At 41.7% G+C, this 24,671-nt stretch overlaps 1 protein-coding gene across 2 annotated transcripts in view; it reads left to right on the top strand.

Moving 5' to 3' along the window:
• Window positions 1–2,676: 2,676 nt before the first annotated feature.
• aacs (acetoacetyl-CoA synthetase) overlaps window positions 2,677–24,671 on the top strand; it is a 32,634-nt gene continuing 10,639 nt past the window's right edge. For both annotated transcript variants that reach the window (XR_015086895.1, XM_086031407.1), the window contains exons 1-12: window positions 2,677–2,962; window positions 4,031–4,134; window positions 4,569–4,689; window positions 6,853–6,966; window positions 9,192–9,289; window positions 10,231–10,345; window positions 11,674–11,755; window positions 12,505–12,658; window positions 15,333–15,413; window positions 15,501–15,625; window positions 19,862–19,926; window positions 23,795–23,917. Coding sequence is in view for 1 of the 2 variants with exons in the window: in XM_086031407.1 (XP_085887533.1) it covers window positions 2,833–2,962; window positions 4,031–4,134; window positions 4,569–4,689; window positions 6,853–6,966; window positions 9,192–9,289; window positions 10,231–10,345; window positions 11,674–11,755; window positions 12,505–12,658; window positions 15,333–15,413; window positions 15,501–15,625; window positions 19,862–19,926; window positions 23,795–23,917 (1,312 nt within the window). In the remaining variant the exon portion in view is untranslated. The remainder of the gene's footprint in view (window positions 2,963–4,030; window positions 4,135–4,568; window positions 4,690–6,852; window positions 6,967–9,191; window positions 9,290–10,230; window positions 10,346–11,673; window positions 11,756–12,504; window positions 12,659–15,332; window positions 15,414–15,500; window positions 15,626–19,861; window positions 19,927–23,794; window positions 23,918–24,671) is intronic.

The raw sequence follows: 24,671 nt of genomic DNA on the forward strand, positions 1-24,671 counted from the left end.
CCCCCAGGGAAGACTAATGCCCACCCGCACCTGGCATCCTGGTAACACCACTGATCTGCAATGTAATTTCGCCAAGGTCAAATGACGGCACTTTTGCTATTCAAATGTTCGGGGTTCGTCATTAGAGATATCTACAATTTGGCTGCCATGTGAATTACGGATATTTGTGACGGAATTGTACGTTTGAGTTGAGATATCTGGATTTTGATTATGACAAGTCACAATTCCTGTTACAGACCATTGTCTCAACTTGGAAAAAAATATATCTTATTTTATGTCAAGTTCTTGAGACTGTGGGGAATTTTAGGAACGAAATTTCAAGTACACATATTGCAGATTGCCAGGCTCCCTCCTGATGACTGCACGTTTCTGAACTGCAGGCCAGCCCTTGGAATCTTGGATCCAAACACTGAGATCTTGCTGACCGCTATGGGGTCCACTAGAAAACGGTCAAGCAGATCGCAACACAGTACTGTACTCAGTTCACTGTCAACAACTATGAGAAACAAGCCGGCGTGTTGTTAAAGCATGGGAGAACACAGACCTTCGCACTGCAAAACTTCCTTCTGTTGTAATTTAATATTCGTAATTTTGAATTGTTGAAGACCTCTTATTTCTTTAGGTCTCATAAAATTCTCCCTCTTTTATTGACTGTTTGATTACTGTCGTTATGTATGTACAAGTTTGCACAGGAGGGCTCGTCAATATTTCAGGCCGACTCACGTGGGCCCAGTCCGTCGCTCGTCAGTGACAGCCAATCTCGTGGACAACATAATTTCCGAGTCACACGCAAGCTCCGCACAAGCAGACAGCCAAATAAAGAAAACAAATAATAAACAACGGACATATGCATGCACAGCGTGGTCGGTGAAATCAAAACAATATGGGACACATGACCGAAAGGTATACAACACTGTTTTATTATTGTTTTTATTTATTTGGCTGCGTGTCGGGTGTGCCGTGGACACCTACCGGTAAATCCGTTTTGGACGCAGTTTGGCTGACTTGGAACGACTGGACTGGCCTGAAACACTGTCGAAAACCCACAGACGGACCAACGCATTAAGGAATGCTCATCTCCGAAGCGTTAAGGGCAATTACCGAATGAATGGAATACAGTACAATAGTACAGTATTTTCATTGCGCCCATAGCTCTCTGCTGCCACCTAACGTCTTTTCAGGAGACATTCACCACAGTTGCGTACAGTATTCTATTCTATTCAGTGTGTGTTTTTTCTTTTGTGGGCCGCCAAATTGCTCGCCATGTCATAGCCATGGCCACGAAAAATGTCACATTAAAAAAACCACACAAAAAAAACACTCAAGCTCCCCAACGAGCACAGGGTGTACGCGAACGAACCGTCAAGCCATTTTAAAGCACATCCCGGCGACTTCCGCGTGGGAGAATCGGTGTAAAATTGTGAGAACCACTGTCTTAGAACAATGACGTCACATTTGCCATCCGTGTGAATGGGCTTTATGAATTTGGGATTCCTGCAGACGAAATGGTCGAATGGAACTTTCGATAGCTCCAATCGAAAGTTCGCTGATGTCTGGAATGCTAATTGTGGAAATGAAGAAAGTAGTATCAGATGTCTCAGATGTTATTTTTGACGTGGCCAAAGTAAATTTCAGATAGCTGCATCAAATACCCCATCTGGCTGTTAACTGTGAAGAGGGCTTGACAGACAGCGGAACACGATGAGGCGGCTTGGTCCCAATGCCTTCTGATAGGGCACACCCCTGCTGCGTCACGCTCTTCTCGCTCTCCGATTGGCTGCCGCAAGGAAGCAGCACCTCCCCAGCCTCCTCTCTCTCCTCCCCCAGACATGAAGCCATCTGTCGGCTGATGTGGAACCAGAGCCCCGAGAGCCAATCAGAGCCCGGCGGGTTGGGTGGCGTGCGCGTGGACGCCGGGGAGACGTTCAAGACCTCGATTTCCACTGCCAATCTGTAGGACACATTTCAAAGAAAAGACATGAAAACAACAATATGGATCAAATAAAAATGGAACTGATATCTTGTTATTACTTCCCTACTGTGTTGTTACTTTTATTTTAACTGTACATCTAAAAAAACATACTTTACAATATAATAATCATTTAAAAAAGGTATTTATCTACATATCATGGTAAATGGTAAATTGGCTGTCACTTTTATAGGGCGTTTCTACCTTCGGTACCCAAAGCACTTCACATTGTACCTCATTATACCTACTGATGATAATCGCAACGGGGTGTTCTGTATGCCACTTAAGATGTGCTCACTTGAAGCATGTATGCTTAGATTCCATTCCGAACCGTCCTTTCTCCGACGTTCACGGTCCACACAGTTATATGGAATGATAATTTAGTTAATAGTTTCCATCATGTCATGGTTGGCAACTTGGGATATGCAACCGCACAACAACTTCTAGGCATGATTTTCTGCGAGCTTTATATGCTAGTAACAGGTGGGTTGTTTTCACCGACTACGGCGCGTTGCATTGTGAGTATTAAGAGAAATGCCCGCATATTCAGAATTGTAAATAACGCAGTGTAAATGAATAAAACACGGTTTATCATTACAAGTCTCGAAACGTTGCTTAAACACCACCTGCTCTTTAACACGCCCCTTTTTCATGACGTCATCTCATACAACGGCACGTCTCTTTTCTCTTCCCCGCCCCGCCGCGACTGACACACTTCCTTGACAGCCGCGCACACGCGCGCGGTTCCCAGTGGAGTGCACGGACGGGCCGGCCAGCTGACTGTTAGCTTAGCTTTTAGCATTCAGACCGAGCGAGCCAGCCAGCCAGCGAGCGAGCGAGCGACGACGGGAAAAGACGCCAACATGTCCAAAGACAAGAGCGACACTATCATGGAGGCGGAAAACAAGGTGCTGTGGTACCCGGACTCCAAGAGGGACACGCGGATGGACCAGTTCAGGCGGCAGGTGAACCGCGAGCACGGGCTCGATCTGGGTGAGTCGCCCGCTTGGTGGATCTCACTGTGTTAAGGGGCTTCAATTTAGCTTTCATCGTTGTGGGATTACTGGCCGCAATGAAGAAGGACAAGTGAGCGCTGACGTGGTGTACCTCCGCCAAGGTCGGTCAGTGGCAATATAAAGGAAGAGGTTTTCCACCCCCGCTAAAACAGTCAAGCGTTCCTTTAGGATTGCTGGCGGATTATGAGAACTTCCCTTTATTTAAAAAAATAAATAAATAAATAAAAAAATAAATAAAAAAATAAAAAACCGCTAAAACAGACAAACGCTCCTTTAAGATTGCTAGCAGATTATGAGAACTCCCCTTAATTAAAAAAACAAACAAACAAAAAAAAAAGAAAATTGTCCGATCCTGGATCAAACTTGCCATCACCTACAGCATACACGGATTTTTTTTCAATGTTCAATTAAAAAAAGAAACAACAAAGTTATTTTTTTGAAACATGAATGCTTAGAAAAATGTATGTTTCTGAAAAAGAAACAAAGTTTTTTTTTTTTTTTTTTAGAAAACTCTTAACCCGAGAACGCCAGGTGATTTTTACCCACACAATTTTTTTAATGTGATATTTTGTATTGGGAAATTAAAGAAGACAACTTCTAATTTGATGAAAACTATTTTATCCCGGATATTATATCGGGTTAAATGTACCCGATGTTAGTGATGGTGTTACTCATTTTTTTAACATTATTGTTCTAGGGTTAATGTCTGCATATCCCGGCTTTTTCAATAATTTTTGGGCTTAACAAGAGCATCTCTGTCCAACCAAAAAAGTGCTTTGCCGCCATTTTGTGGTATCAACAGCAAATAGTGAGTAACGTCAGTAGCTAAAGTTGCTCCATGTGAGTGTTCTCATTTTGTATTTGCATGTTTGTCCCGAAGTGCAGACCAGAACTGCATGGTAGCAGTTAGCGTGTAGCATTCACAAAACCCTTATAAGTGCAAAGGCATTCCTTCACTGCTTTTCAGGAGTGAAAAGGGTTCCATTATATAGGGCTGATTTGTTGGATTGACCTGTGTTTGTGTGTCTGTTTCTCTTACCACAAGTCAACTACGTGGACTTGTACCAGTGGTCGGTGGACTGCTATGCCGACTTCTGGTCGCACGTTTGGAGTTTCTGCGGCGTGGTTAGCTCCAAACCCTTCCACCAGGTGAGTGTCATTCAATCTATCTGAAAAACCCCCCAAAAACCCACTTTGAATTATGATACAGTAATATTTATTTTATATAGTGAGTCTGTGCGATTTCACTCGGAAACAGTACAAAACTCAGCCATTGCGGCTTGCCCTATTTAGATAGAACAAGCACTGCAGGCAGCTAAGTTTGTGGGGGGAAAAGTGCCTTGTGACAGGGTGTGTTCTTTGTATTGTTGCTTTCAAATGACCAATATGTATGTGTGTCTGTGCGTGTGTGTCTGTGTGTTGTTTGTATCTCCATCTGTGTGTCCATGTCTGTGTGTGTGTCCATGTGTGCATTTGTGTGTGCTCGTTTTTGTGTTTGTGTGCGTATGTGTTGCGTGTCTGTCCTTTTTTTGTGCATCCATGGTACATGTGTGTCTGTGTGCATGCTTGCGTGTGTATTCCAGGTCGTGGACATATCCAAGCGTATTTCGGACGTTCCCGAGTGGTTTTCAGGCGCTCGCCTCAACTATGCCGAGAACCTGCTCAAACACGTCGAGCACGACAAAGTTGCCCTTTATGCCGCAAGTGAGTATACTGCACACGTGCACACACACACACACACACACTGAAGGGACATGCTTTATTAGATAGGGTCGGGTAGAAATGGGTGTCTTAATTTTTATTTTTTTATACATATATACGTGTATATATATATATATATATATATATATATATATATATATATATATATATATATATATATATATATATATATATATATATATATATATATATATATATATATATATATATATATATATATATATATATATATATGTATATATATATATATACACAGTATATGTATATATATATATATATATATATATATATGTATATATATATATATACACAGTATATGTATATATATATATATACACAGTATATGTATATATATATATATACACAGTATATGTATATATATATATATACACAGTATATGTATATATATATATATACACAGTATATGTATATATATGTAGGTCACTGATAGTGTAGTGGTACACACGCCTGAGTTGTGTGCGGGCAGCGTGGGAACGATTCCCGCTCAGTGACGGTGTCTGTGTGTGCCCTGCGACTGACTGGCGACCAGTTCGGGGTGTAGTCTGCCTTCGCCCGTTGACGGCTGGGATAGGCTCCAGCACCTCCCCGCGACCCTGTATAGGATAAGCGGTTTGGAAGATGACATGACATGGCATATATATGTATGTATGTATATATATATATATATATATATATATATATATGTATATGTGTATATGTATATGTATATGTATATATGTGTATATGTATGTATATGTATATATGTGTATATGTATATATGTGTATATATGTATATATGTGGGCGGCACGGTGGTCGACTGGTTAGCACGTCCGCCTCACAGTTCAGAGGTCGTGGGTTCGATCCCGGCTCCGGCCTCCCTGTGTGGAGTTTGCATGTTCTCCCCGTGCCTGCGTGGGTTTTCTCCGGGCACTCCGGTTTCCTCCCACATTCCAAAAACATGCATGGTAAGTTGATTGGATACTCTAAATTGCCCCTAGGTGTGATTGTGAGTGCGGATGTTTGTCTCTGTGTGCCCTGCGATTGGCTGGCAACCAGTTCAGGGTGTCCCCCGCCTACTGCCCAAAGACAGCTGGGATAGGCTCCAGCACGCCCCGCGACCCTTGTGAGGAGAAGCGGTACAGATAATGGATGGATGGATGTATATATGTGTATATATGTATATATGTGTATATATGTATATATATATGTATAGATGTATATATATATATACGTATATGTATATATATATATGTGTATATATGTATATATGTATATATGTATATATATATATATGTATATATATATATATATGTATATATGCATGTATATATGTATATATGCATGTATATATGTATATATGTATGTATATATGCATGTATATATGTATATATGCATGTATATATGTATATATGCATGTATATATGTATATATGCATGTATATATGTATGTATATATGTATGTATATATGTATGTATATATATATATATATATATATATATATATATATATATATATATATATATATATATATATATATATATATATATATATATATATATATATATATATATATATATATATATAATGGTGGTTTGGTCCTTCTTGTGGTCTTATCCTTCATGCTGACAGTGCCTTTGGGCTACGTGATCAATGTACGTCCTCTTTATTACATTACCTCTTATAGTCGTGCATGCGTGTGCATGCTGACTAAAGATAGCTAGCACTAGCGTCCTTCCTGTGGAGCTCTAATGTAATTATGATTCCATCTCTTGGCTGCTGCTTACCCACCAGTTCCATCCTGCTGCACCGTCTTGCTGTATGTTTGCGCTGGTATCGGAAATCCTGGTCCTGTATGGTACTTTGGTATCGGATCAGTGTAATTATGTTTGATAACAACAACTTTTGTGTCAGCTTCTCTCTCGTTTTCACTTTCAGCAAATATCTGCAAATATTGATTTGAACGAAAAAATGTCAGTGTCTCACATCACATTTACTATAATCATATGGTCTAAGTGGATCTTTTTCATTTCTATGGTGCGCAATCTCGACCAAAACCATTGTAAAAACGGATGGCTCCACTCCTCATATTGGAATGCTAAGATAACAGAATAATTCATAGAAAAAAAAATGTCTTTTTTTTCCAGCCGAGGCTAACGAGGAAATTGTGAAAGTCACCTTCCGGGAGCTGAGGCGTGATGTGGCATTGTTTGCTGCGGCCATGAGGAAGATGGGCGTCCACACGGGAGACAGAGTCGTGGGTGAGTTTCCAGAATGCTAATGCTAAAAAAACAACCCAAACAAAACAACAATTGATGCTGTCATTGACAAAATGTCCAACATGCTAAAATCGTGTCTGACTGATAAACATGGGTTGATTGAATGCGAAGTTCAAGTTTTATGCTAATACTAAATCAAAACAAAAACAATAAATCGCATGGTTGACAAAATCACCGCCATGCTATAAATGTGTTCAACACATGCACAAGGCATCATTTGAAGTTGATGTCCAAATACAGATAAGACTCTAACTCTTTCAATTTTGACAAAGTTGACGAAAGGTGTGACAGACACAGTAAAAGTGTATCAGACAGCTCACCAAGGGGTCGTTTGAAACAACAAACAGTTACATAAATCAAAGAGATGACTTGGAATGCTAATGTACAAAACTAAGAAAAAACAGAACAGTTGTTATTGACAAAATGTATCTGACAGATTTACGAGGGGTCATCTGAAAAAAACAAAAAGTCAAACAGATTAAGGAGGAGCTGACTCGGAATGCTAAAGCTAATATTAAAAGCAAAACAAAACCAATTTTGTGGTTGATATGTCCAACACACTAGAAATGTACCCGAGAGTTATATGAGCTGTCATCTGAAACAACAAACAACCAAACAAATTAGGATGCTGACCGACTATGCTAATGCTAATGCAAATTCTAAAAACAAACTAATCGATTTCATGATGACAAAATGTATGACACGCTAAAAATATATACTACATATCTATAAGCGGTTATCTGAAACAACTAACAAAGAAGATGCAAATTCGGAGATCTAATGCTAAAAACTAAACAAAAACAATGTTGTGGTCAACAAAATGTCTGACACGCTACAATACCACAGGTCGTTAGAGACAACTAACAGTCAAGTAAAAAAGAAGCCGACTTGAAATGCTAATGCTAGTGCTAAACACAAAAAGTGTCATGGCTGACAAAATATCAGACAAGCTAGAAATGTATCCAAAAGCTCTATGAGTGTTTGTTTGAAGAAAACAGTCAAACAAGTGACGAAGAAGCTAACCCAGAATGCAAACGCTAAAAAACAATGCTAACGGAAAATGTTGCTCTGTATGTCAGTTGAGCTGTTGGCACACGTTTCAGCGTCCTTTTCGACGTGGACGTTAATATTTGTGTTGGGTGTTCTTCCCTGCCTGGCTTGATGCATCCGGTACAAAAAGAAAGCTGCGTCCTGCAGCACCAGTGAGCAAATACCATAAACATCACATCCAAGCAAAATCAAGAATAAGAATGGGAGAATTTGACAAAAGGTATCAATAAAACAAATACAGATAAAGGTGTGCGTGAATTCATCTTAGAATTCTAATGTTGTCTTTTAAAAATGTATAAATGAATATTTAGCTCATTTCAAGCCTTGGGTGATAAGGAAACCGAACCCCGGCTTTAAACCTGACTTTGTACTGCAGCACTTTGTACTGTAAAAAGAAAGCTCTTTGTTCCCATATTTGTGTCAATGTTTTAAAGGCAATTTTTTTTATATCAAAAACAGTAGAAGTATTGGTACTCGGTATCAGTGAGCACTTAAACAGTGAATCGGTGTGAAAAAAGTGCCATTGAACATCCTTGATCACATAATTTTACGTGCAAATGGCGACCGATCCTCTGAATTAAGAAAGAAAACTGTGTTCATATATGAAGAGAAATGAACGAAGCGATGTCCGCAATGTCCTTGTCCCCCCAGTTACTACGGAGACGATATATATGGGCACTTAGCTGATGAGCTAGTACGCACGCACACGCACGCAAGGGTGCTTGCTCTTGTAATTGTGTCAGTAAATCATTGATGACTGGTGGCATTTTTATCCCATGCGGTAGCACGTCCCTCGCATGTTTCGATAAGATCAAGACAAGACGGGCGCCATCTTAGATTGATTTTATTGAACATATAAAACAATAAATCACCAGTCAACAATAAATCAATCTTAGATGGACTTGACTAAGCTTCACCTTCTTGATTACCTCTACCAAAAAGAAGATAAAAAATAGAAAGAGGCAAGAAAACGTGAAAGCTCGTTGCAAACCCTAAGCATGACTTGAAACCCGACTTTTTGAAGGTCTTTTTATGTTTTGAAAGTTCAACTGCTTCGTATGAAGTGAAAATCTATTGTTAAGAACATATTGCTATTGAGTTGTTTTTCCTTGGCGTGAATCTCAGGCTGTTGTGTGAACGTTCGCGTGTGCTCATAGGCTACCTTCCCAACGGCATCCACGCGGTGGAAGCCATGTTAGCGGCGGCCAGCATCGGAGCCATTTGGAGCTCCACATCCGTCGACTTTGGGGTCAACGTAAGCAAGCATTTATTTGTCATTCATTTATTTTTTCAACAAAACAAATTGTGTAGAAATATGATCTATAAAAACGTGATTGAGAGGCCGCAGAATCTACTTTTTGTTTTATGAGCTTTATAATGCAGGCTATGTCTCTTGTGGTGTTGTAGCGCCTCCTCTGGACAGTAGTGGCACAACATGTGCAATACACACGCAAGGAGGAAGACTCATGCCATAGTGTTCTCAAGTACTACTATAGTTAGTCGAGAATAATGTGACTCAAGTAATCCTACAAACAATTACTTGACTAAGAGTTAATAATTATTATTAATGAATTAGCTTGAGTCATATAAATCAAAAGTAACAGTACTCCTACCTGGATGACAATTTTTGGTGACTGCCCACCTTTGCTTGAAACCCTATTGTTCAAAAGCTTAACCCTGCCTTAAACCCCTCATGTGGAACCCTAACATTGACTAGAATCCCTACTTTGAAAAATTTGCCCTGGCTCCAAACCTTCATTTGAAACGCCAAACTTTTGTTTAAAGACTGAAAGATTGATTTAAAACCTCAACCCAAGTTGGCATCCCTCATCTGAAACAATAATCCTGGCTTGAAGCCCTACTTTGAAGCTCTACTCTTGCTTCAAACTTTTCATTTGACGTATCCGTACCTTATTTAATACCCTAATCCTAAACCCTCGACCTTGTTTAAAATCATAAGCCTTACCCTTAAAACCTTGGCTTGAAACCCTACTTTTTGCAGCCTTTTTGAAACCCCAACATGCGTTTAAAACCCTAACTCTGTGTTGCAACATACATTTGAAATCCTAACCCATTATTTAAAACCCTAACCTTTCCTTGAAAACCTCATTTGAAAGCATAAACTTTGTTTTAAACCCCATTTTGGACCCCTAACACTTGTTTAAAACCTTACCCTCCCCTTTGTGGTGTTGTCAGGGCGTTCTGGACCGATTTTCGCAAATCCAGCCCAAGCTGTTGCTGTCTGTCGCCGCTGTGGTTTACAACGGGAAAACTCACGACCACATGGAGAAACTCACCTGTGTCGTCAAAGGTTTGGTACACAGACTTGAAGCCCTAATCCTGACTTGAAACAACTTTAAAGTCCCCACTTCAAAATCCTAACTGTTGTTTAAAACACTAAACCAGGTTTGAAAGCCTTTGCGTGACTCAAATACTGCAACTCCAACTTGAAACCATACTTTGAAACCCTATTTCTGCCTTAAAGCACATCTTTGAAAGCCTAATCGTTGTTATAAACCCTAACCCAGTCTTGAAACCCTAACCATTTTGCTTTGAAACACTCACTTTAGCTTGAAACCCGAATACTGGCTTCAAAGCATTCTTTCAAATCCTTACCATAACCCTTCAAACACTACCTTTACACCCTAACCCTGTTTTGAAACCTGAATTTCTACCCCTAACCCATGTTTAAAACCCTAATCCAGTCTTGAAACCCTGATAAAGCTGCTTCAGAACCCTAGCCCTGGCTTGAAACCACACTTTGAAACACTAACTGTGGCTTCAAACCCTAATTTGAGAACCTAACCCTTGCTTAAGAGCCTTACCCAGGCTTGAAATGCTAACCTTGGATTGAAATCCTCATTTCAAACCTTAAAGCAGAAGTCAAACCAAACATTTTTTTCAAGAATATGTTCGATGCAAGCCTACTAGTTGAAACATTCTGCATCCCTGATAAATATTGCGTTTGTGGAATAAGTGTTAATCCACTCGTTTTTAGCCATCTTTGGGGGCAGCCATTTTGTCTTCTGTCGACTGAAAATGACATCACAACTGCTCACAACGATCAATCACGGCTGACCTGTTCTCTGATCCTGAGCCGTGATTGGTCATTGTGAGCAGTTGTGATGTCATTTTCAGTCGACACAAGACAAGATGGCCGCCCCCAGAGATGGCTAAAACCGAGTGCATTTTGCTGCTTGATTTATATTCCACAAACGCAAAATTAATCAGAATGACGTGTTTCAACTAGTGAGCCTGCTAAGAACATACTCTTGAAAAAAAGATGTTTGGGTTGACTTCCGCTTTACCTCATGTTCAAAACCCTATTCCATTCTTGGAACCCCAATACATTTGCCTGCGTAAACCACAGTGCTACTTTGAAACCCTAAACCAGGGTTCGAAGCCGACCTTGAAACTTCAACCCTTATTAAAACTCTCAACTAGACTTGAAACCGTAGCCCTAGCTTGGAACCTTAAGTTTCAACCCTAACCCTGGCTAGAGACCCTAAATTGAAGCCTTAAAACCCGAACCCTTCACTGTATTTCTCTGTCAAAACCAAGTAAATAATCTTGCCAGTTTGTGCGAGAAGAACAAAAATCCCCAAGGCATGTGTGTGTGCGTGTGTGTGTCTCCTGTAGGCCTTCCTGACCTGCAGAAGGTGGTGGTGATTCCATACGCTCGTGACAAACAACATGTCGACCTCTCTAACATCCCCAACAGGTATGCTCACAAATAATCGCAAAATGCGGCGTACATGGTAACATTGATGCTAATTTCGTTTAGCCTCTTTATGGCGTTTCACAGTACATGTTAGCATTAAACCAGCGGACTTTGCTACATTTTGGTGTTTGTGTCAACTTGTGTGTGAAGTATTTATAACCACTGTCACATCGATGCCAATTCCCTTTAGCCTGCTTATGTTGTTTTGCATTATATGTTAGCATTAAGATAGCAAACTTTTGTTATGATGACGTTTGGGTGAACACTTTGCTTTGGTCTCCTTTTTTGTATGCGGTTTGTATGTATTGCTGCTCTCTGCGTGTATAGTAGCAGGTGTTTGAAGGTTCAGAATTACGCTGATACCTATGCTAACTTACGTTAGCCCGTATATGGCGCTTCACATTGCATGTTAGCGTTTACCTAGTTGGACTTTGCTTTGAGGTGGTTTGTTTGAACAGTTTGGTGATTTGATATCCGATGTTTTCTTTTGTTCTATGTGTCACCTTATAATAAACTTGAACTGGGAGTGACAAATAACTTGAGGCTAGCACGCTTTGCCTCTTATTAGAGAACTCTGCAAGTGAGTCTTCTATTTTCCCCCCTGAAAGTGATACGATAATCTCCCATTGCTTGACAGAGTGAAAACAGGTAAAAAAAAAAAAAAAAAACCTGTGCCGTTTAATTGTGTTTTAAAGGAATCACTATGCTGTATATATTTCTGAACCATTTCTTTATGTTGTTCCGGCCAGTGTGTTTATCGACGACTTCCTGGCGTCCGGTCGTGGTGATGTTGATCAGCTCCCCCAGCTGGAGTTTGAGCAGCTGCCTTTCAGCCACCCGCTTTTCATCATGTACTCATCAGGAACCACCGGAGCTCCTAAGTGCATGGTCCACTCGGCCGGGGTGAGAAGCACGCCACTGGGCTCTACACGGAGAGCAAAACACTAACTCTTGCTTGACTCCATCATTTGGCACCCCAGCCATGGCTACAAACCCTATTTTGAAACTTAAGCCCTAGCTTGACAGCGTTGGCGCTTCTGGTGTAATTCTCTGTGTGGAAATATTCCTGCCATTGTGTCATTTTCCACCAGAGGGCAGCAGAGTTCCATCAGCACATTGGAGGAGGGTTGAAGGTGTGGTAGCTTAGTCGAGCCTGTCCTAGCCTAGCCCAAGCCACGCAAATACACTCATTTTAAAAGACTACTCCTTACTTGACACCTTACTCACGGCCTAGAACTAGAATTAAAGTAAAACAAAAAAATCCAACTTGGCTTGAAACATGAATTTGATACCATAAACCCAACAAAAAACCTGACTCCACAAACACCCCACATAGTAGTACTTTGTTGCCACAAAATAAAACTTTGCCAACACAAATTGGAATATACAGGTAGAGGCCACAGAAATGAATTTGTGGTTAAAAAAAAAAAAAAAAAAAAAAAAAAGCTAATTTGTGCACAAAATAGTCGTTTGTGGGTTAAATATTAATTTGTGGCTATGATAAACTACACGGTGTCCGCAAAGTACTGTAAGTGATATTATTAAATCCACGAATGTATTGTTGCACTCATTATACCTGTTTTTTGGATGACAATCAGCATTTTGTCGACACAAATGGGTATTTTGTGGCCTCAGATGACTATTTCTTGGACACAAAATATATTGTTGGCACAAATGAGTATTTTGTGAGATCCAATATTATATTGTGGCCACGAATGATGTTATCCGTATTCCGTGGCCACGATTGTGTATTTTGTGAACATTGATTAGTATTTTGTGGACACTATTTAGTATGCGGCCACGAATGAGTATTTGGTAGCCAAAATGTAGTTTGCGGCTACAAATGACTATATTGCGAACACAAAATAGAATATTGTGGCAATGAATTTTGCATTTTGTGGCCACGAATGATATTAAAACCACAGGTTTGTGTTTCACGCACACATTCCACCTATTGTATATTCTGTCCAAGAATTGATGTATTGTAGCCACAAATAGTTTTTCGTGGCCACAAATGAGTATTTTGCGCACATTTCCTGTCATGTCTGTGTAGTTGGGAATGTGACGAATGGGCCGAACGATTTTGAAGCTACCAAACAAGTGTAGCGTCAACCAACAATAAAGCAAAAAATGTGTTCATCAAACAATGACATGTAAACTGAAATAAAGCAGATTTCGAAAATTGCGTTCTACTACGTTGCCACATCGATTTGAATTCAATGAGTTGTTGGAGCCTCGTGTGAGTGCGGGCAAACGTTTCGTTTTTTTCCCGGACTGGTTCCGTCATTCTGTGTGGGGCTCACCCCCGTCTTGCTCCCTAATTGGACAGTAACGCCGCAGTCCAAACGTTTGGCCCTCGGCCAATTACGGTCTTTTTCCCGCCTTTGTCGCGGCTCCCAGCAGAAAACGGCGCCCGATGGCCATGCTGGGATCCAGCGTTGACTGCTGGCGAATGCGGCTTCAGGAGGGGGGGGGGCCCTCCTGACATCTTTTTTTTTTTTGGGGGGGGGGGGGGTGGCGGTGATGATGAAAAGTAGTGAGTGTGTTGCTCTGGCGGATGCGTGGAAAATCGCCAATTCATGGTGAGCGCCAACAGACTGGCTACCAAAAACTGACGACAGACAGTAAATAAGGACCACAAACTACTTTGAACCCTAACCCTGGCTAGAAAATCTACTATGGAATTCTAACCCGAATGTGAAAACCTTACCAAGCCTTGAAATACTACTATGAAATCTGAACTCTAATTTGAAACCTTGACCCTTGTTTAAAACCCAATCTTGAAACATGAACCTTGGTTTACAAGCCTGCAACGAAACCTTTATGCTAACTTGAAACCCCACCAACTGTTTGAAACCTTAATTTGAAACTTTAACACTTGTTTGAAACCTTAATTTCAAACCGTAACCCAGTCGTTAAAAACCTAACCCAGCCCATAATTTGAAACCCTAACTCATGTCTGTAACCCTAATTCGAATCCCTAACATTTGTTTGAAACCCTACCTTGTGTTCCAAACCCTGATTTGATCCCTTAACTCTGTCTTGAAACCCCAACCCTAATTTCAACCCAACTTTGGACTTGAAATCCTAACGTCAAACCCTAACCCAGACTGAAAGTCCAAATTGGAACCCCAGGCCTGTTTTGAAATCCAGACCCCTTCTTGAAACCTTAATTTGAAGCCCTACGTTAACACCACACTGATAATCTTATTTTGAAAGCCTAATTTGAAACCTAAGCCCTGGCTCGGTACCCTGCCTTCAAACCCTAACCCTGGCCTGGAAACTGTCATTTGCGGTCCTAACTTTAAACGCTGAAAGCACTAAGCACTGTCTTAAACCCCTACCTTGAAGCGATAACCCTGGCCCGAAGCCCTACATTTAAGACCCAACCCTGTTTTAGAGCCCTAATTTGAATTGTTAACCTAAGCTTCAACCTAAGCTTCAAAAGAGCTAGCGGTATCGGTACATGGTATCAGTGAGTGCTCGTAGTGGCATCGGCCCGAAGAAAAGTGTTATTGAACATCCCTGAAACCCTCATTCGGAAACAGTAATTTAGTGTGTGCGTGCATGTGCGCAGGGCACCCTAATCCAGCACCTTAAAGAACACGTTCTCCATGGCAACATGAGCAGCAGTGATGTCATCATTTACTACACCACCGTAGGTTGCCACGACGACCGGCCCTCGTTGGCATCTCGTGTTGTTTTGTTGACCTCTGTAACGGCGTGCGTGTGCGTGTGCCATCAGACGGGCTGGATGATGTGGAACTGGCTGGTGTCGTCGCTGGCGGTGGGCGCCTCGGTGGTCCTCTATGACGGCTCGCCACTCGTGCCGACGCCCAACGTCCTCTGGAACCTGACCGAGACGCTGGGGTGAGCAATCGTGGAACTGGAAGACGTGGGATCACGTGACCAAGGCGGAGCCAAAGAGAAAACGGGGCAAATGGCCCCAGTGACGATTGCCTGTTTGAATGCGTGACGAGTCAGTCGAAAAAGTCATCGGGTCAATTGTTCACGCTAAACTTGATTGCAAACTTGATTGATTGGTGGCTGATCCTGACTTGAGAACCATACCCAGGCTTGAGAACTTCATTTGAAAGTCTAACTCAGGTTTAAAACCTTAATTAGAGAACTCTAAAACCTTCCTTTGGAACCTTACCCGGGCTTGAAACCCTAATCTGACACCCTTAATTAACCCTTGTTGTAAACCCTAAGCCTTGTTGGAAGCCCTCCTTTGAAACACTATTTTAAAACTTGAAACTGTGCTTGAAACCGTACTTTGGAACCATCATTCTGGCTCGAAACCCTCATTTGAAACCCTGACCCTTAACCTCATGCGAAAAGCTACTTTGCAACTCTAATCCTGCCTTGGATTTCCTAACCAGATTTGAACCGACTGAAAGCCTACCTTGTATTTGAAACCCTAGCTCTTGTACCAAACCTAATGATTTGAAACCCTACTATGAAATACTAACCCTTATTTGAAACCTTAGCCCTTCTCAGAAACATCAATTTGAAACCTTAACTCTTGTTGTAAACCCTAACACTTCTTAGAAACCTTAATTTGAAGCCTTTGGAACCCTAAATCAAAGGCCTAATCCCGGTTTGAATCTTTGTGGCCATGTCTTGTTTGACACCCTTAATGAATGAAACCCTAATTTGAGACCCTAACCCTGGCTTGAACCTTACTGTAAAATCCTAACCATAATTTGAAACTGTAACTCTTTTTTTCGAAACCCTTCACTGAAACCTTAACCCTTGCTTGACACCCTAATTTGAAACCTTACCCCTGTCTTGAAACCCTATTCTCAAACCCTAACCCTTGTGTACAACAAAACAAGACAAGGCAAGACAAAACCACCGTTCGTGAGTGTCTTGTCGCTTGTGAAAAGTACTCTCACTACAAGTAGAGATACTGTTAGAAGTGTTTTTGAGAAAGAACTCAATTGTTGATCGTCCTTTCGCATAGTCCACCGGCATGCCCGCTTTACAGCGCCTCGTCTTCGGCCGTGAGTCCGCCTAAATCATAAAATCAACAGAATAAAAGCTAAGAAGTCAACAGAAAAAGAAATATGCTACCGAAACGTAAGCGAAGCTGAAATATCGCGTTGAGCTCAGTAACAGAGTATTTGTACTTGGTCCCACCCAGGGGTGGGAGTTGTTGAAATACCAGCTGAGGCGTACCCAAGAACGCGTTGACCGGAGCGCCGGGCGGAGAAAGACCAAGAGGAAACAAAAAAACCCGTCGGGACCATTGACTTTGACGCCAAGCAAACAAGAAAAAGTCAAAGATAACACCGCTTGCTCTTGCGTAACATCTCCGCTGATCAACCGGAGCAGCTTTGATCGCCATGGTAACCACTAAAGTCAACCGCACCCCCGCGCCAACTCCCTCAAAAAAGACGAGACATGCGTCCCTTGGGGGAGGCAAACGGCCGCGTGGACACGGAGTGATGGGATTGACTGTAGGTTCAAATCGATCCATTTTCATCTGAGCCGTTGATGGGGTGAGAGTGCAAAGGTCGCCGCGCGTTACATCACCACGTCAAAATACACTCAAAGGGAAAACAATCAGTTCAGCGACGCTGGATTAAGCGTCTGCGTGAAAAACTGCCACATTTGGCCGGGGTGATTCCCGCAAATTGGTTTTGTTGACCCTCTTGGAACCATTTGAAAATTCAAAAATTCAGCTTCCCGAGCCAGTTTTGCTTGGCTGCGGGAGATTTGGTAGGCATGTCTATCATCATTAAACCCACCAAGAAAATCTCGAGGCTGCCTTTGTCTTTCCAAGCAGCCGGCGTCGGTCGGCTCATCTTGGCCATTTCCACATGGATGACACAAAATTGCAGATCACGAGAGAGCGTGGCAGCCAAGGTTGACCACTCGCCATGAAACAACTCTCGACCAAACGTGTCTCGTGTGGCGAAGTTCCCGTCCTCAAGATGGCGGTATGTTTTTTTTTGGTTTTTTTGTCAACGATTCTTAACGTTAAGTGATTACCATCAACGTGTGTGGCAACTGCGAGTTGCTGTAAATGCCAATTATAGGACGTAATAAGGCGAGCGGACCAGTGGAAGTCCAAATCAAAAGCCGGGAAGCTTCACTGTGAGTTTAAGCCTCTCGGAGCCTCTGACAGATTTAGCCCCAATTAAACGCTCCAACCTCCCTTCGCAGGACGAGGGTGTAAAAAATGTTCTTGTCAGCCTCTCCCACTGGGCTTTACCCGCCCCCCCGTTGCGGCGCTTGCGATGTGGGAAATGTGTCTGCACCCTAATTGGTTAAAAAAAAAAAAAAAGTCTCTCCCGCTTTAAAAGCTCCAATCTGTCTTGGTGCCACGGCGGCAGCTCCTCTCGGCGGTCATTTCTGCCAAAAAGTACACGCACCCACCTCCACCCCGTCTCGTTAAAGTTCCGTCATCGCCGTAATCAATTAAAGCAGCAGCAGGTCGCTAGCTATCTTTGCACCAGCCAATAAATCCAGAAATCCATATTTCTCGCTGAGATGTGAAAGGAGCTCATTAGTCAGCAAATTTTTTTTTTTTTTTTTGACCTGACACGTTTCCCGTCGGTGTCAGAAAGACGGCGCCGGTCTATTGCTGACGGCAACGTGCCATTTGGAGCGCGTCGCCTTAAATCGTCACACACACTTTTGCTGACCGCAGTGCACATTTTAGTCGGGGTTCGGGAGCTGAAGTGACACCGTCGAGAAGCGGCTGTCCCGGGGACTGCGCTGGGGGTGACACGATCCTCAGAAGTTTCCAAAACACACACACACACACACACGCAAAGGGGGAATTTGAGCAAGAGTGTCCATTTTCTTCAAGCTTATGACCAGTGTTGAAGAACTGACAAAGCTCTAAATTGACTAAAAAACATTTTGGACTGTTTCCGAGGGTCCTTGAAAGATGAACTCCTCAAAGAGATCTTTGGGAAATTCAGCCCCTGAAACCCGTTTGACTGAGCAACAATGTTACTACCGGAATGGACAAACATATATCGTAGATGAAACCCAACCGTGGTGATTTTGAAGACTGAGACACGGCCCTGAACTTTTGAAAGCAGCAAAAAATAAGGAAAATAAAAGGTGGAAATTGAGCGTGATTGTCACGTTTGAGGCTTGTTGATAAAATGATGATGAAAATGATTTCTAAAAAAAGACCGGTAAAAGGCTGATATGAGCCGCATCAGTGGCAGCTTCAAGGCCTCATTTGCTGATTTCCGAAGCTGGGCATTTGCCTCAAATTTCCCGGGCCGTTTATCACCTACCGACTGCAGCCGGGCTACCCTTCCGCCGTCCGTTCATCCGCCATTTTGCCCGGCCGGACCAAATAGTAATGGCCTAAGGGCCGGCCCGCAGATCATTTTCAACAGGCTTCCGTTAGCGTTTCAGTGTACAGTGAATTTTGGCAAACTTCAACTCACCCCCGTCCTCTGAGCAATATTTGAAATGAAGCCTCACCTCGACTAAGTTGATCTTCTTTTAGGACCCAGAAGCCACGGCCAACAAAAGACAAAAGTCTCACCGTGAAAATAGACGATTACATAGATGGAAAAAATGCGCTTCCGACTATGCTTAGTCCGTCTGTTTTTTTTTTTTTAATAAGTTTCCCGTCCATGGTTCATCGCCTACAAAACGATGTCCGTCTTGGGACGGCCATAGACGGACCCGTCCGTCACATTGGCGGAATGTCCAGCTCTGCTGATTTCATTGCTGCTCGTTGCTCTGACGGTCGCCTTTGTCCGATTTCAAGAGACAAAACGGCAGCTCGGGAGCCAAAACTGAAGAGAAACTTTCAGGTTTTCTTGTTCGCAAATCATTGGACTGGATCGGCTTTTAAATGTATTGTTTCACATTAGGGTTTTTAGTTCAATGTTTCAAATGAGTGTTCCAAGCCAGGGTGAAGGACTTGGTAATTAAAGCTTCAAATTCAAGTCAGTGTTACGAATTCAAGCCACGGTTCGCCTTACATGCTAGGATGCCAAATCCAGAGTTTGTTGACAGTTGGTGTCAGAAGTGGAACGCGTTGAGTTGATGTTTCCACTGCGTGACCAATATTGGAACGCTTATCTGTCACGGAAATGACTGAATCTTTTCTCTCTTCTTATTCAGCATCAGCATCTTCGGCACTGGCGCCAAGTGGTTGTCGGTGCTGCAGGAGAGGAACCTCAAGCCCGGTCAGTGACAAGAGCGCCACACTTCCCCACCCCACCGTTGTGTTACGATTGGTGTCTGAAGTGGGATGCTCATCCGTGTTGCGACCAGTTGAAATCCATCGTGTGTGCAGAAAGTGCCAGTCGGGCCCTGTGAAAATGAAGGCATGTCTGAGACGTCTTTGCTTGGGTGAAGTGGGACACCACTGGACGGACGGTCCCTCATTTCATGTGTAAGGCGAGAGAAAGAAGGCCTCCGGTGGGCCGGGAGGAAGGCGGCGCTTGTTTGCGTGCGGAGGGGCCCTTTTCCCCGGGCTGACATTTGGACTGGACACCTGGAGTCACCGTGGGTGGAGGGGGGAGGGGGGGCAGGCATTCCCGCTCTGCACTTCTCTCCTTGACTGTGTGTGTGTGCGCGCGCGCGCATGTTCTGGTCTGGTCTGGATGTGTTACTGCTGGTTATATGTGTACCAGTGTGTGTTGTGCGTGTAGCCATTGTGTGCGTGTGTTTGTGTGAATACAAACGTGTACTTGTGTTGTTGGAACTGTTTGGCTATTAGTGTGTGTTTTGTGTGTACTTGTGTTTAAGCATGTGTGCTTGTAGTTGTGTATATTAGTGTGTGTGTGTGTGTGTGTGTGTGTGTGTGTTTTATTGTTGAGTCAACACGGATGCACATTTGATCCCACTTCCAACAGCGCGTGTCGTAGACATTTGCGGAGTCGTACTCATGACCCGGATTCCATCCTGGGCCGACTGGCTCTTCGTAGTGGGAGGTTTCCCTCACGGCTAACGGTCCCACTTCTGACACCACACATCTCAGCAGTTAGTCAACACAACAACCACCAACTTCCTTCCTCTTCCCACCGGCGGGTTCATGTCCCACACAGGAACCCCATTTCATAATCTCTACAAGGAGCGTCCAACTTCGAACACCACTTGTCACTGACACAAGGAGTAGTTCACAACCGGAGTGGCGGTCACGCTAGGCCCCCCTGCTGCAATTGATCCCACTTCTGGCGCCGACCGTCTTTTTTGTGTTAGGCTTTTGGACGTGCTCGGTAGATCGCGGCATACTACTTTTCCAAACACGGCGGAGCCATCCCACTTCTGACACCAAACCTGAAAATGAAAATGTTCATCTGTTTTAATCAACCGCAACTCAAACCGCCCGCGTTAAGAGGCACCGGTGAATCATTACACCCCCGACGATTTATGTAACCAATTTGCCTCGCTTATGCTGATTTCTTTTTTTTTTTTTTTCCTCTCTTTTTTTTGGGCCGGAACAAGGACAACATTGCAGGGAACGAGGACGGCGGAGGTCGGGGAGCGGGGGGAAAGGGTCGTAAGATTAGCGGGGCGGCTAATAAACGCCGACACGGCTCCCATTACGAGCGCAGTCCCCTTTTCCATCTCGGGAGAGCCGCAACACTAAAAGCAATTAGCCGGCGCTCCCGGTGACTCGTGTGAAGAAGCCTAACAGGCCCTTTTATGCCGGTGATTGAGTGTCAAGCGCGGCAAACTGTTGCTCTCGCCGCCGCCTAAACGGCCGAAAGGACGTTAGCCGGCCGAGCCGCATCATCGTCATCGTTAGCGTTATCGTGTCCATCTGCTCTCACGGTTCAAGCTTTACTGGCGCTGGTTCACAGTCGACTGCTGTCAACCGCTGCCCGTGGCCGTGTGTGTTTGTGAGCGGGCGTGTAGTTGCTTGTCTTTTGCTGTGTTTGTGCACTTGAGTGTATTTGCATATGCAAGCATGCGTGTGTTGCTGTTACCGCTCCACTGGACAGCACACCCTCTTGCTCGTGTTTTTCTTTGCTCGCGCTTTGCCGCCCGTGGATTCACCTATTGGCAGATTTTTTTTTTCCAGTATTTATCTCTTTTTTTCATGAGCCAACCCTCTGCTTTGTGTGCCAATCTTTTAATGGTAGTGATGGGAAAATGAAGCTTCAAATGTGTTGTGTTTCATGAACCAGTATTTTTGTTGGCCCCGCTAGATAGCATTGTTGATTTGAATAAAGGTATTTAAGGAATGGCCAAAAGTCATTGTTCTTTCAGCCCAATGTTGAACAGAGAGTGCCATCTTGAGGACTCCAAAAAAATACAACAACTGGTTAATGAAGCACATTTGAAGCTTCATTTTCCCATTACTACTTAATGGCAGTATATCCCCACTTATTCAAGTGTTTTGGTTTAGGGGCGAAACCAGTCTCCGAGTAATTTGAGTACCTCGATTAAAATTTGTAATTGTTTTGCACCATCGGGAAGACACGTCAAGCCGTTGCATGACAGTAAGACATGGAAGGCCAACTTCAAAATAAAGCCTTCCCGTGATTCAGTATTCACAGTGGTACACTGACAGCAGCGCCTTGGTACTCTTTTATTTTGAAGTTGCTCATGGCAGCGCATGTTAGTGTGGCGGCTGACTTGACTTGTGTTCCCGACTGGAATTTGGAGCCCTGTTTGAGTTAATTTGTTATCACAAACCTTTTTCCAACAGCATAAACACAAAGTCATCCTGAAATCATCTTCAATCGCTAATTAAGGACACACACAAAAAAAGCCTCTAATTACGCTGACATTGTATCATACTGCGCCGGATACCAGCGCCAGCAGCTAGCCGCTAAGCAAGTGTCCCCCTAATAGACTTCTTTTCAAAGGCAGTTTAATGAGAAGTAAAATGAACTTTGGGGATTTTGGCAAATGGCTGCAATGACACATCATCCCAATACCTAATGGCAGTCAGTGTGCCGTTTTGGAGTGGATCTCGTTGTTGCCCCTCTTGCACACCTGTTGTTGATTTCATTAACACCAAAGCAGCTGCAACTAATTAACAACCCCCTCTGTTACTTAACTCACCAGATCAATATTCCAGAGGTTTAAAAAAAAAAACGCAATGCTATACTCACATTAAAAAGTGTTCCTTTCATTTTTCTGAGCAGTGTGTATGCATATACTGTATGTATATATATATATATATGTATATGTGTATATATGTATACCTATATATGTATATATATATGTTTATATATATGTATGTATATATATATGTTTATATATATATGTATGTATATATATATATGTTTATATATATATGTATGTATATATATATGTTTATATATATATGTATGTATATATATATATGTTTATATATATATGTATGTATATATATATGTTTATATATATATGTATGTATATATATATGTTTATATATATATGTATGTATATATATATGTTTATATATATATATGTATGTATATATATATGTTTATATATATATATGTATGTATATATATATGTTTATATATATATATGTATGTATATATATATGTTTATATATATATATGTATGTATATATATATGTTTATATATATATATATGTATGTATATATATATGTTTATATATATGTATGTATATATATATGTTTATATATATATATGTATGTATATATATATGTTTATATATATATGTATGTATGTATATATGTTTATATATGTATGTATGTATGTATATATGTATATATGTATATATGTTTATATATGTGTATATATGTTTATATATATGTATATATATGTATATATATGTATATGTATATATATACGTTTATGTATATGTGTATATATATATATATGTATATATATACGTTTATGTATATGTATATATATGTGTATATATACGTTTATATATATATATGTTTATATATGTTTATATATGTATATATGTATATACATATTTATATATGTATATATGTATATACATGTTTATATATATGTATATATTTATATATATATATATATATATATATATATATATATATATATATATATATATATATATATATATATATGTGTGTATGTATGTGTAGCCATTTTTTTCTCTTTCATGCCTTGCAGCTGAAACCCACAACCTTCAGTCTCTGCATACCATCCTGTCGACGGGCTCCCCTCTCAAGCCCCAAAGCTACGACTACGTGTACCGCTGCATCAAGAGTGACGTGCTGCTGGGCTCCATCTCGGGTGATTATTTATTTATTTATTTATTTATTATCATTTATTATTATTTTTTGGAATCTCTCTTTACTTCCCCTACGAGTGCTTCCCCACACACGATCTTACAAAAAGGATTGACACACAAAGGGAAAAATGTATGGAGGTGTACATTTTTGCACACACAGCCACCCACAGAGGCCCTTTCAGCCCATTGTTGTGTTGACAGAGCGGCAGAATGCTATCTGTCTTTCTATGCGAGCTCTGAAGCGTTTAACATTTTCTGACTGACATCACGCACGCACACACACACACACACACACACATTCGATGGAGGAGGCGTGAAAAGATGGACAGTAAAACGCTTTTACACATCCATAAATAGATTTTCCCTTCACTCCAAATACTACAGGGAGCCATGTTTTATATGTTATTTTTTATTCTTTATTTTTTTGCTTTATTTTATTGTAGAGAGTTTTTTGCAAATTCCTCCCCTGGAGTGAGTTTCACTTAGAGACACGAAATTTAGAAGGCTTGTCAATCATGGGGTTGACTTAAAAAGTCTGAAGAAGCCATGATTGAATTGACACAGGAAGGCAGCCATTTTGCCATTTATTTGGGCTATTTCATGGAATTGTTTGGCTTAAAGTGCCATCTCACAGAGCAAGGAACGCTTGCGAAGGCAGCCAATGTCGGATCCGTCATCTTTTCTTTTCAATGTTGATGAGAATCAGGGGTTGCTCTCTCCAATTGTTTGAAAATTCAGTCCCCAAAGCCTGAAATT

This window comes from Filicampus tigris, chromosome 5 (genome assembly GCF_054856515.1).
Source record: "Filicampus tigris isolate MCC_2025a chromosome 5, RoL_Ftig_1.0, whole genome shotgun sequence".
NCBI classification, from domain to species: Eukaryota; Metazoa; Chordata; class Actinopteri; order Syngnathiformes; family Syngnathidae; genus Filicampus; species Filicampus tigris.